The sequence below is a fragment of the Hyperolius riggenbachi genome, chromosome 1, assembly GCF_040937935.1.
Source record: "Hyperolius riggenbachi isolate aHypRig1 chromosome 1, aHypRig1.pri, whole genome shotgun sequence".
Taxonomy (NCBI): Eukaryota; Metazoa; Chordata; class Amphibia; order Anura; family Hyperoliidae; genus Hyperolius; species Hyperolius riggenbachi.
In genome coordinates, this window is record NC_090646.1 from 241,352,750 (window position 1) to 241,366,945 (window position 14,196).

At 43.8% G+C, this 14,196-nt stretch overlaps 1 protein-coding gene across 1 annotated transcript in view; it reads left to right on the top strand.

Annotated features, from left to right (window-relative positions):
• The first annotated feature begins 8,061 nt into the window (after positions 1-8,061).
• The window catches only part of LOC137504115 (NADP-dependent alcohol dehydrogenase-like), a 52,054-nt gene continuing 45,919 nt past the window's right edge, over positions 8,062-14,196 (top strand). Inside the window, exons 1-2 of the mRNA XM_068232128.1 lie at positions 8,062-8,233; positions 9,927-10,028. Coding sequence (XP_068088229.1) covers positions 8,216-8,233; positions 9,927-10,028 — 120 coding nt within the window. The 5' untranslated portion in view covers positions 8,062-8,215. The remainder of the gene's footprint in view (positions 8,234-9,926; positions 10,029-14,196) is intronic.

The following is a 14,196-nucleotide window of genomic DNA, read 5'->3' on the forward strand; positions in this document are numbered from 1 at the left end:
GGTGGGGTGAAACTTTTGCCTCAGGCGGCAAAATTCCAGGGGCGGCACCCGCCCGTCCGTGGGTTCGGGGAGCCGGCCGCCGAGCTGGAGGAGTAGCTGGCAGGACGGGGGTATTGGGCCTAGCGGCGGGGAGGGGGGTCGGACCCCCCCCTCCCTCGCCTGGGTCCCCCGTGCTCCGCTCCCCTCCAGCCTTAAATACAAGCAGCCGCTATGTGTAAGAGGCACGGGCGGGTAGGACTCACCTCTTCATCGTTCCAAGCGTGCGCTCCACTGACGTCACTTCCTGCAGCGTTGCAGGAAGTGATGTCAGTGGAGCGCACGCTGGGAAGAGGCGAGTCCTCCCCGCCCGTGCGTCTTACACATAGCGGCTGCTTGTATTTAAGGCTGGAGGGGAGCGGAGCACGGGGGACCCAGGCGAGGGAGGGGGGGTACGACCCCCTCCCCGCCGCTAGGCCCAATACCCCCGTCCTGCCAGCTACCCCTCCAGCTCGGCGGCCCCCCAGAGCGTGCGCCCCCCACCGGGGGGGGTGGCGGCGGAAAATTTTTTTTTGCCTCAGGCGGCAAATAGTCTAGGGCCGGCCCTGCCAAGATGGCATGACACCGTCATACCTGGCATGCCCTGGGGAGCTGGGGGTGTGCAGTTTGAGAAAACACAGCAGTAGAGTAGCACTCAGCCGAGGAGGAGGAGGAGGATAATTAGTGAAGAGGATGTAGCAGGAGGAGTAGGAGGAGAAGGAGAGGAGGTGGCAGCAGGGCTGCATGCAAGCCGTGGATGTGTCACCAGTGAGTCTGCTACAAGCCAGGTACTCCATGCTTGCCAGCGGTCACCAGGTTGACCCAATGTGCCGTATAAGTAATGTACCTACCCTGACTGTGCTTTGCAGACCAGGCATCTGTGGCCAGATGGATCCTTGACCCAACGCTTTGTGCCACAGATGACACCACTTGCCTTTCAACATCACGAGACAGTTTGGGTATCGCCTTTTTTGAGAAATTATTGCGGCCTGGTATCTTACATTGTGGTGTCCCAATCGCCACAAATTTTCAGAAGGCCGCAGAGTCCACCAGCTTGTATGGTAACAGCTGGTGGGCTAACAGCATCAGACGCCGTACAAGTGGGTGACTGTCAGACTTTGGTTTCTTCCGCTCAAATATTTCCTTTACAGACACCTGGCTGCTGTGGGCAGAGGAGCAGGAACCGCTCAAAGTGAGAGACGGAGTGGAGGAGGGTGGCTGTGAAGGTGCAAGGGCAGCAGAGGATAGAGCGAGCGGCTAAAGATGCTGCACCTAGAGGAGGCAGAGAGTGGCTTTGCATTTGCATGCTGCTTTTCCTTATGAGCTCATCGCATTGGTGTTTGTGCTTATTGATCAAGTGCCTTTGTAAGGCTCATGTCCCTAGGGAGGTGTTGCTTTTTCCACAACTCAATTTTTGATGGCATAGAGTACAGATGGCATTGCTGTAATCTGAGGCAGAGACACAAAAATAACTCCACACTGGTGAGCTGTGGGTTGATGGCATTGTGGTGGTGGCACCAGCTGACTATGAAGGGTGTGTTGGCTGGCTGTCCCTAGGTGGCGATACATGCTGACGGACACAGCCATGAGCTGTTTCCGATGAGGAGCTCCCCCTGCTTCTTAAAGCAACTCATGTACTACTCCTCTTTGACACCCCCTCTGAACTGTCCCAATGTTCATCTCGTCGTCTATTGGGAACCCACGTGCAATCCATGGCAGGTTGATCATCATCCTCCTCCACAGCTTTGCTTGTACCAGACACCTCCAAAACTGCACAGGTACTTTATCATCATCCTCACACCTTACGTCCATAGCGATGCCTAATTCAGATATACGAGGTGGTGTAACATCCTTAGCGCCTTCATCTTGTAACAATAATGGCTGTGAATCAGTTAATCCCCCACCAAATAACTCCTGCAAACTCTCAAATGGAGCGGATGTGGTGCTAGTAGTTGCGGTGGTGGCTGCCAGCTGAGTGTTAAGTGGTGTGCCCGTGTCAGAGCAGGAGGAAAGATATGTCACGTTTCAATGTGGAAGCTGAAGAAGATGAGGTGTCCTGTGTTAAATAGTCAACTATGTCCGCAGAATCTTGGGGGATGAGGGTATGTGCCTTCCAAACACTGTACTTTGGTAAAGGGCAGCACAAAATCACGTCCTCATGACCTCGGACAGACCTGTCGGGTGGCCTGCCTCTGCCTTTGCCTGTTATTTTTTCCATATTGGTGGGGGGTATGTAGTAGTAATCACAGTGTGTGCAATCACAAAGAGGTGCACAATCAGTGTCAAATACACAACAGGTGTGTGTGTGTGTGTGTGTGTGTGTGTGTGTGTGTGTGTGTGTGTGTGTGTGTGTGTGTGTGTGTGTGTGTGTGTGTGTGGCTGTGTGTGTGTGTCACTGGGCTGTGTACTTTAACACCAACACAGAGATATCCTATGTAGTACTTTCAATCACAAATACAGTTGCAAGCTAAGCACTGCTCATGATGATAGACAATGTGCTGGCTTGTAATAGATAGAAGCCGATAGTAGAACTGCAAGGCCCAGCAATGACTGTGGCCTGCCCTGTATGCAGTGTCTGTCTCACACACACACAAAAAGAATAGAATATGATCCTCAAAAGGGGTTTTTGTTTTGGGGTGGTTTCAGCAATAACGAACAGCCTAGCTAACTGTCCCTGTCTCTCTGTGGGCTGTATGCAGTGTCACCAACAAAGGGAGCTATGGTATAGTACGTTCAATCACAGATACAGTGGAATGGTATGCACTGGAATAATAGAGTGTGCTGTCACTCAGGTACAGTGGAAAGGTATGCACTGGTATAATAGAGTATGCTGTCACACAGATACAATGGAAAGGAATGCACTGGTATAATAGAGTGTGCTGTCACACAGGTACAGAGGAAAGGTATGCACTGGTATAATAGAGTGTGCTGTCACACAGGTACAGAGGAAAGGTATGCATTGGTATAATAGAGTGTGCTGTCACACAGGTACAGAGGAAAGGTATGCACTGGTATAATAGAGTGTGCTGTCACACAGGTACAGAGGAAAGGTATGCACTTGTATAATAGAGTGTGCTGTCACACAGGTACAGTGGAAAGATATGCACTGGTATAAGAGAGTGCGCTGCCAGTGGTGGGACTACAAATCCCAGCTGGCCTGGCTGGCAACTGTCTGTGGGCTCTATGTATGCAGTGTCACCCACAAAGACAGCTATGCTTTAGTACAGTGGTCCTCAAACTAAGGCCTGCGTGCCGAATGTGCCCCCCTGAGGCTTTTTTACTGCCCCCCCCCACACACACAAAATGTATTATATATACTTGCTGCATCCTTACTGCATCTTTAAATATTGGTGGCCCACATATAGAATGACAGTTCTGGCACCTCCCTTCCACATGAAAGCCAGAAAGCAGTAATTTGCTGGCTTCTGTGTTATTGGGTGGAGGGGATGACTTGTAGCAAGCATAATCACATATATTTTGGGCAATGCTTTGCAGGAATGTTATGGTTCCTTTGAGAAGGGGAAATGGAGGGTTGCACTGCATATGATTCTACAGAGATCGTGTGTGTATGAGTGAGATTGTGCTGCAGGCTCTTGCAGGCCATTTGGTGACATTATGGCTCACATATGACTTGCTATGTTAGGGTCACGATATCTGCACTGTATTGGTGGCATAATAACTGCACATTCTATGTTGGAGGGCATACTATCTGCACATGCTGTGTTGGGGGGCATACTATCTGCACAATCTGTCTATGGGCTCTGGGTATATGCAGTGTCACCCACAAAGACAGCTATGCTTTAGTAAGTTAAATCACAAATGCAGCAAAAAGATATCCAATGGTATGGTAATACAGTGTGGGACTACAAATCCCAGCTAGCCTGGCTGGCAACTGTCTGTGGGCTCTATGGATATGCAGTGTCAACCACAAAGAAAACTATGCTTTAGTAAGTTAAATCACAAATGAAGTGAAAAGATATGCAATGGTAATACAAAGTGTGGGCCTGGCACAGTACAGCAAGTAGACCCAGCTGTGACCGGGCCTGTGGTCACACACACACAAAAAACAGATGAGAAGAATATTAGCTCTCAAAAGAGCTTTTTGTGGGGTGCTTTTAGCAACAAGAATGAGCGAGGAGCAAGCTAACAAGAGCCTAACTAACGCTTTCCCTATCTCCAAATGTCTCTCCCTTCTTCTCACTATAGCAAGATCAGCAGAGTGAGAACATGGCCGACGCTGCTGCTGGGGTCCATGGGTGAGTGCAGCCTGATTGGCTGCCATGTGTCTGCTGACTGTGATGTAGAGAGTGAAAGGTTAGCCTAATGATGAGGTATAGGGGGCGGGTCAGACGTGCTATGTGACGGCTACCCGCCGCGGGTGTGGGTAGCTGATATCTGCGTGGACTACCTGCCATGTGAACCGTTCGAGCCATCTCTAATAGTTAAGCCCCAGCAAATATCCTCTTGTCTCTCCAACTCCAGATAAAGTAGTGTTGCTCTCAGAAGTAAAAGAAAGACAAACAATAGTGTAGATTGCTGTACTGTATGGAAACTGCAAACTGTAAAAACACACCATGACCCTCGCCAGCCTATAGCTTGTGTTATAGGTGAGTGTGATTCCACTAGCAGGAATCACACTCACCTATAACAGTGGCTCCCCAGATCTCACAGACAGCTATTCAGCATCACCCCTATCTCCCCCTGCATAAGGACCACTCACCGTGTTTCACTGTGCCAGGCTTTTCCACAAACATTAGATAATCAGCAATCACCTGAAGGCTAAAACACTACCCATAGTGTAAAGTATTTATTCACATAAAAGTAATACTACTCACTAGTAAATTATAAAATCAAGCATATAAAATGAAGCCTCCTCCACAGCATCCAGCAGATGACTTCCTGCCCTCAAGCCACAACTTTTATCCCAATAGGAGTGTAGAATCATGATTTAAAGATTTGCTATATGGAGTTGCTTCCTCTCCAGCATCCTTCACTCTTCACATGGCACTTTATATGGAGTGAGGTAGAGCAGTCACCTTTCCTACATTCATTCAGTCTTAAGCCTCATCCCCCTTGATGTTGGTCCCACATAACCCAACCCACAAGGGTATTTTAAATAATACACCACATTGCTACTCACACAGGTTAAAAAACAAACAAACCTTTAATATGCACACTTCTGACACTTCTGGGGTGGGACACAGAGTCACTCTTATAGTGTACCTGTAGGGAAAAAAGTGCCCTCAATAGAGGAAAGCCTCTACTGCGTTCCTTGGCATGTTCCATCTCTGCTATACTTCCTTATTCACAGGCGGATGCTTCATGATGCTAATGCCATTTCCAATGATCATTCCTAGTCACCACCAGCATAGTTTACAGAGTCTCTAATTGCTGTTGTTGACTCAAGAGAAACCCACCGAGCCCACCAAATTTTCACTGAACTTCATCTTTGTCTGAGGTAAACCAAATGACCAATATTTTTGATACATTTGGCTTTAACTTGAATACAAGCAGCAACACTATTTATGAATTATTATCTTCCTTCAGTTACCTGATAAATGACTGATCCATAACTAACAATTACATCAGAGAACAAACTGTGATCACTATGGAAAGATCTGCAGAGCAAACATCACAAGCAAGATGGCAGCACCCAGATAGCAAACAGAAGAAATCAGACATGGGAATCTAAGTAATAATAAAATATATACACAGTATGTGCTGTACTAATCATGTATGTTGTTTCAAAAGCAGATGTCATTATTTTGTATTAAATACCAGGTTTCTTTAACATAATAATTATTACAACTAACATGAGTCAGGAATCTGGGCGTTGCTGGCTAGTGTAATCTGTTTGGCATTATGTTAAGCTTCACACCCTAAGGCAAGTTTAAAATAAGAACGCCTTTGTGATGTTTGCAAGATTTGATTGTATAAACAACCTTAACAATCAATAAATGCTAGGCAACTACTGATATCGGCATTTGTGATACTGTGGGGTTCATTTTATAGAAAACAAGCCAACCCAAGTGCTAGAAGCTAGAGGATGATTGGTAGTAGAGTACAGTGAAACTAGTCTTAGTGTACACAATTATTTGAAAAATAAGAAAAATCCCCAATACCAGGTGCGTAACTAGAAGTCCCCGGGCCCCCCTGCAAGAATTTGAACGCCCCCCCCCCCCTGGGGCCTGCTCATGGCCGTATGGGGGGGGCAGGAGGGTTTGCAGCATGAGGGGAAAGCTTTGCACATCAGCGGGGAGGGGGGACAGCCCCTCCCCCCTCACCTCAGGCTCTCCCCTCTGCGCTCCCCCTCCGGCATCTATCTTAGTTGCAGCAGCGGCGGCAGCTATAAATACCTCCATTCACCATCTGAGGTCTCCGATCTGCAAGGGCTTCTCCGATCTGCAAGGGCTTCACATTACTTCCTGTTAAGGGCTTCTCCGATCTGCAAGGGCTTCACATTACTTCCTGTTTTAACAGGAAGTAATGTGAAGCCCTTGCAGATCGGAGAAGCCCTTGCAAATCGGCAACCTCCGTGGTGAATGGAGGTAATTATAGCTGCTGCTGCCGCCGCCGCTGCTGCCACCTAGATAGATGCAGGAGGGGGAGCGCAGAGGGGAGAGCCCGAAGTGAGGGGGAAGGACTGTCCCCCCTCCCTGCTGATGTGCAAAGCTTTCCCCTCATGCTGTGACCCCTCCTGCCCCCCCCAAAACAGCCATGAGCAGGACCAGGGGCTGCTTCCCCTATTGTTACGCCAGTGCCCAATACATTCATTAAGCCACAGGCTTGGTTTCGAACTGTTGAGACATCTTGTAGACTGTTCTAGTTTTGCCTTTACATCTTTTCTTGGCCCTCAACTTATTTGAAACAAATGGTGTAAAACAAAAAATGCAATGCCTTGTTCACATCAATTAGGGCAGATGGCTGTGCGATTGGAACGCAACGTGTACAATTGTGCGTTATCTGCGCTGCTATGCACTGCAATGCTGATTCTATTCAATGCTGAAATGTGCACGGCAGCGCGTATAGTGGGAACGAGGCCTTAAAAATTTTTGATTTGAAATAAATCTGACTTTAAATTTCTTATTTACATCTGTTACATCTGTTTACTTCCCTCTTCTCATCTGTAATCTTCTTTCTTCCATTGTATCCACATATATCATCTTCTTCTGCATATGCTTCTTTATTTTAATAACGTTTTCATCTGTATATTTTTCTTACATCTTTTAAAGAGGGATTGTCAGCCACAAAATCAAATTCCATTTACCTACTGCTCTGTATTTATTAAGCAGCCTGGAACCTTACCCTGCATTGTAAGCACTCCAATCTAATCAGGAATGTTTCTGCTGAATTGAGGTGGGGGGAGGGGGGGGAGAAATTCCAACCTAACTCTTGCTGATTTGGAAATGCAAATTCTGAGCAGAAAATGACTTGGCAGAATTTGCAGTACCTGTTTCAACTCATACAACTTAAAGGGACCCTGAACAGAGTTTAAAAAAGCAAATCTGAATTTACCTGGAGCCTGTGAGGTCCCTCTGTGTCCTCTGGGTCCCTCCGTGGTCCTGCTGGAGGCTCCGGTAGGTGCCCGACTTTGACCAAAGCTGGGCATGCACGGGCCCATACATGAAAGACTCAACCGCGCATGCGTAGGACCCTTAGGTTCACAGGAGCAATGATGCGCTAGGTGCCTGGAGGGCCACGCATGCACAACTTCAGCAGTAGTCCCCAAGTCTGGGGACCCAGAGGGCATTGAGGGACCTCACGGGCTACAGGGGGGCTGGAGGAAGCCCCAAGTAAGTCCAGATTTCCCTTTTTTTTTTGCAAAAATAGAATTTTGCAGGTGTAATGTAAATCTTTATCACACATACAATTTCATTTTGCAGTTTCTAAATTCTGGTTATGTCATTTATTTTTTTGGGCACACATACTGTAGATACATATGAACTTCAATCTATTTAGCTATCTTTGCTTGGAATGACTGGATGTTTGCGATAACCAATTAAACAGTGCAGTGCTGAAAACTGCCAAGATCTCAGCCTTGCAGGAACAATTAACAGACTGTTTAAGCAAAGCTTGTACTGTAGTCAGTTCAGAGGGAGTGGAAACAACTCCCTGTCAACACCACTAACTACAGGAAACCTCAGAAGCAAAGAAAGCATTGAAAAACTCATCGGAAAGACATATCCCTTCTTCTGGAGACATGAGCACTGCAGGAAAAGTAGGGAACACGTTTTTTAAGTTATTGCCTTGCCTTGAATGTGATTGAATGTTATGTTCTGCTGTCTTTGTTTGCTTGACCTTTAGAGTGCTGTAGATTTTGCTTTGCTTTATTTCAACAAAGGGTCATGCTTTTGTCTCACTATTATTTATCTAACATCTACACTTTTTGTCCCATTCTAAAAGTTTTCCCATATATAAATATTTTGCAGTGTACTACCTCTTTTAATAGATCTTTCCTAAATATCTTGTAGAAACTATGCATTGCTGACAGAGTTCATATAACATACTAAGCCTCAGAAGAAACTTAAGTGTATTTTTTACAAGTATACGCTTAATCATCAGAAAAGGGACAATAATAATAATAATAACAACAACAATAATAATGCTGTTATTGAAAGAAAAGTTATATTTACAATTATATTTTTGTCATTGTTGTTTGGATTTGCTGGTGAGATCATGTTCTCCAGTTTGGTGGATTTTGGTGAGCTGTGGTATTTCACCACAAGAAAGTCCCGATTGTTACTGCTTCTGAAAGCTGTTAAAGCTATTAAACTATATCCCATCACAGAGCTAAAAATACATTTCATAAAATTGTAGATATATGTAGCAGAAAGAAATAATGCATTTGTATAATAACATGTCTTTTCTTGTTTAGTGAATGGGTTGATATGTTTTTTATACCATTTTAAATTAAATGGTATTTTTTTAAGGGTTTACTTCATTTATTTGGTTCAACTCAATGTTTTTAATATTTGTAATTTTTTTGTGTGTGATCATACACATTTTACAAAAGAACAATTCATAATTAAGCACCATTGTTTATTGTGGGCTGGAATAAAACAAGTTTTGTTTTTTTTTCACAAGAAAACTTAATCAGATCACCAATCTTTTCAACAATACCTTTTCCAGTAGGTAAATAATATTCTGCCTTCACATCCAAATCATTTCCTGATTAATTTAGTTACTTCTGAAAAAGAGATTGATTTCAACCCAACTTACTTAATCAGGAACACTGTGTGTGAGAAGTCCGGTGTACCTAATAGCACAGACTATATTGGAAAGTTATTTAAAGTAGTATTGTTTATTTTAAAACTATAGAAAATGGAATTGGAGAAATAGTGTAATTATTTTTTCTTTTTTTCCCTTTTTTTCCCTTTAAAATGAATAGGAAGTAAAGTACTTAAAAAAACAAAAATCACCCCAAAAGGCCTAATTTGTGGTGAAAAAAACAAGGTATAGATCATTTTAGTATGATAAGTAGTGATAACGTTATTGGCGAATGAAATGGAGGGGCGCTGACAGGTGAAAATTACAAGTCCGTTAGGGTAAAAACCCCTTAGTGGTGAAGTGATTAATGAAGCCTCAGATGTTTCAATTTCTTAAAATCTTTGATGTTGTTCAGAGTGGAGGAGCATAATGCCATAGTTTTACTCAGTGCTGGAGCACCAAAGCCAGAGATGCTAAAATGTACACACAACCACCACTAGATCGAAATGTAAGAAAAAAAAAAAAAGCCCAGTTCCTGTCCATACTCACTATGCAAATGTAGTGTACTGCTTTCTGGCAAGTGTCAACCTGAAACTGATCACATTCCTTTAATCCTTCTGGATGATATTCAGTTCAAATGTTCTTTTATCTTTATATGGTCAATTATCTTACATTTTGCTTTTGTTTTTTGTTTTTTTTGTAAGGATATTGTTTGCAAGGCAGCGGTTGCCTGGGAAGCAAAGAAACCTCTGACCATTGAAGAAATTACAGTAGCTCCTCCAAAAGCTCATGAAGTTAGAATAAAGGTACGTCATTTTTATTAAAATTCTGTTTTTGTTAATATAAAGCTAGCACTGAATTATTTTAAAAAATAAATTAGCACGTTTGTGCTTATAGAGCACAGCACACATCAGACTGTGCCAGTGAATAGGCTCAGAAGTTCTGAAGAAAAAAAATAGAATGACTTTATGAACTGAAATATTACTAAAGGGGGGAAATTGTGTCATCCAATATTCAGCCAACTTTAAGGGTCACTGTTGTGAAATTCTTAATATCAAAACCAATGTCGCCTATGCATTTGACAAAGACCAGCTGCTAGATGTTTAGGTTTTTTTGTTTTTTTCCTTAAAGCTGCAACATATACTAACCATGCGATAATGATACAGCACACAGGGCACTACCATAGCTGCAAATTGCATTCAGCCTATGGTGGTGCCCAAATCATCAGGTGAACCTCGTGCCCATTTTACCTGATTGGCCTGAAATATCATTTCCCAACAATAGCAATCATGCACATAAATCCACTCTTAATGTAGAAGAAACAGCAGCAGAAGATGAGTGTGCAGACAATAGATTGTCCAATGTGACCATGAATATGATTGTCTTGTCTGGAGTCTATGGATTACTCCATAAGATTCACACCATCTAAAATATTTCCTTTATTTTGGCTTCCTTAAAACATAATGCTTAAAATTCCATCTGCGGGTATGTTTTTGACGATGCACAGGCGTTTCGGGCCATCATAGGTCCTTTCTCAAATCATAACAGGCCCGCACTAACCCTACATCTTACAAATCACTTCTTAAAAGTCTCAAAGAGGACCACATAGAGAACTAGATCATTTACATATATGCATATTCAACATTACATTCCACCAATCATGATCCTAGAAATGTCGCCCCACAGTTATTACATATAAATCATCATTATACATATCATATCAAATACACATGTCCATAATCAGTTGTAATATATATCAAGGACACTCAACAAAGTGTTACTCGTGTTCAAAACACGGGAAAAACACAGAAATAGCTACAGGCTCCTCGTGTCCAATGGGAGGGAGGCCTACGACATCAGTCTAATGTAGCTTTATTCAGGGGGACCCAAATGAGATTCCTTCCTAAGTATCTGATTTGGACCTAACCCAGCTCTGCTGGCCTCCCGCAGGGTTTGGCAGAGGCGTATCTAGAGGGGTGCAGGCATGGATCGTCCCATGGCTGCCACAGCACCATGGGTGCCTTGCCTGCCCCTGTTCTGCAACCAATTCCTGCCCTTGTGCCATGCCTGCCCCTGTGCTGTGTCCCATGCCTGTCCCTGTACTGCACCACCATGCCTACCTTTGTGCTGAGCCACCATGCCTGCCCCCATGCCTCTCCATCACTCAGATCAGATTCATTCTTTTATCTGGGGAACATCGTGGTTACTTAATTTATGTATGTAGGGTGCACTTGGCTTAGTGTTAGAAAAGAGGACAGAGAAGGAATAAGTATCTTCAGCAGTATCCAGACCCAAAAAAATATAGGCAATCATAACACATACACACAAGAAAAGATGCTTTTTTTTAGAGAGGAAGGGGGCTCTGACCAGGAGGGGGGGGGGGCGCAGTTTCAATGTTTGCCATAGGCACTATATTACCCAGATATGCCCCTGGGGTTTGGCAGTAGTGATGTAGCGTGAATAAGCAAACCAGGCAAACCGCCATAAACCTTAATGGGCAGGCAAATTTTAAAATGTAGTGGGACTATTTCTGGCCACAAAAGTGATGGAAAAGTTGTTTCAAGGGGCCTAACACTTGGACCGTGGCATGCCGGAGGGGGATCCATGGCAAAAGATGCACCAAAAAATCATGTAGCAGACGCAGAGTCATGTTTTAATTTCTAAATGGCAGAAATTGCAGTACATTCCTAAATTTGTGAAATGACATGCTTTAAAACATCCAGCGTGCATACAGAGTGATAAGGTAGTGTAAGGGTTATGCTTGCTTCACACTGACAGATGAAACGCGGTGTTTAACGCACAGCAAACAACCGTAAAGAGCTTTAGTGATAACGTCAGGTGAGCAAATCATTGTTTTTGCTAATGACAACTCCAGGGCATAAATATTAGTCCTCTTGGCGGCAATCTTTGTGTAGTGGTGTGTAGTGGCCAATATGCTTATGCGCACTTTCGTGGGAGTGCAGGCGATCACGGTTTTCCAACCCTATGGTCGGGCTGAGGTAGTTCAATGACAGTAAGTGACCCAAAAAACACTGATTCTGCACTGAGGCCTTATACAGGGTGCAGTAGTGGATACTAGATGCCAGTAATGGTGGTGAAGGATTATTGGGTTATGGTCGCTGCACTGCTAGGACAAGAAGACCTGTCTCCAACAGGTAACGTGTGCTCTGGACACACAGAATTGCAATATAACAATAACAAGAACAAAAAAAAGAGCCCTTACAAGGGCAATTAATTTATCAAGTCGGTGCACTACTAGGACCAGCAGACCTGTCTCCAACAGCTTATGGGTGCACTGGACTACTGTAGCACTATGCACTGACTGCACCTGTCTGCAACAGCTAAAGGGCACTGTGTGGACACAATGAACAGCAATATATCAAGACAAGATCAAAACAAAGCCTTTTGAAGGGCTCTGGGATTATGTAGATGGTGAACTGGTACTGTAGCAGCAAGAAGGGCCACTGGGGACACAGAACATAGGCCTAACTAACGCTTTCCCTAATAGTAGTACAGCTCTGTCCCTAAACTGCTTCACACACCACACAGAGTGTAAAATGGCTGCTGTGCTGGCTTTCTGAAAGGTGGGGGGGGGAGGGGGGCAGTCCAGGTGGGAGGGATAGTTGATTGGCTGCCATGTGTCTGCTGAGGGGTCAATAATAGGCTACTAACAAGTTGAAATCACAACTATTTGTTTTTTCTAGAATTCAAAACAGTTACAGCAAAGCAACATGTTCCATTTTGGGTCAGACTGTCAACTGTCATTTGCGGCAGGGAGGGGTGCAAATACTAATTAGGCTAACACCCTCATAAAGCTTTGTGCTGTGGCATTTTGGAGTGCTTATTATAGATAACTGCTATTAAATAAAAAAATAACGAGTTCTTGCTTTGTCTGAGGCTACATTTACAGTAAGTATCATGTTTTGTGCAACACTGGTCTTTCAATGTTAACTTGAAGGGAGAAGAATGTGGAATTTGCCATGTTGCGGTCACCTTTAAAAATACAATTTGCCTGGCTACTGGACAGTCTTTGGGCATCTGCATTGTCAGTACACACCTTCAGCAAACATGTACAGTACCTAGTTTGAGTCACAACTCCTGATGTGCATACTGTTTATGGGTCAGTTACTGAGCTGTCAGAGTCAGAACAGTCAGGTAAGTAGCCTTTCCAAAAGGAATCAGCAATCGCACCATACATATCCCTCTTAAAGTGTATATTAAAGTTATCTGGTCACAAGAGGGAAACTAATGAGAATTTGCAATAATCTGAATCCCAAGTCTTAAAATAGGGTAACAATTAAGTTTTACAATTGGGGAAGGTTGCCTGAAGTTTTTGAAACACCAAAACTACTGTAGGGTTCCAGGTTCTTTTTTACTCATATAGGCTGATTTACTGAGCTGAAGGGTTGCATAATGCACACTGCAATGAGGTGACCGATAGTAGCATAATCTCAAAAATATTGTTCCATATAAATGCACTGATAAGGATGTTCAACAGTGAATTCAAATTTGAATCCCATCCTCAGTGGGCTTACTGAATCTTCCCACCAGAGTCCTATTAGTCTACACAAATAGATCAATATTACGCCCTTGCAGGAGATCTATATGGAGTAGTATGGATGCTGCAGTAGTATGGATGCATAAAGAGGCAGTGTTTGTCTCTAATTCAAGAAAAGAAGGAGAAAATTAAGGTAGAATAATTAACAAACATTTATAGGAGACTTTAAAATTGGGTAAGGGTTATACAAAAGGATTACAAGCAATAGATGTTGTGGAGTTTCATCGGAGTTTCAGTAACCCGTTCCTCTTTGTGTCAGAAGATGACCCGTGTGTGTGTGTGTGTGTGTGTGTGTGTGTAGATAGATAGATAGATAGATAGATAGATAGATAGATAGATAGATAGATAGATAGATAGATAGATGGTAAGGGGATATAGACTGTGAAAAAAAATAGGTCAGCTGTAGAATAATATAT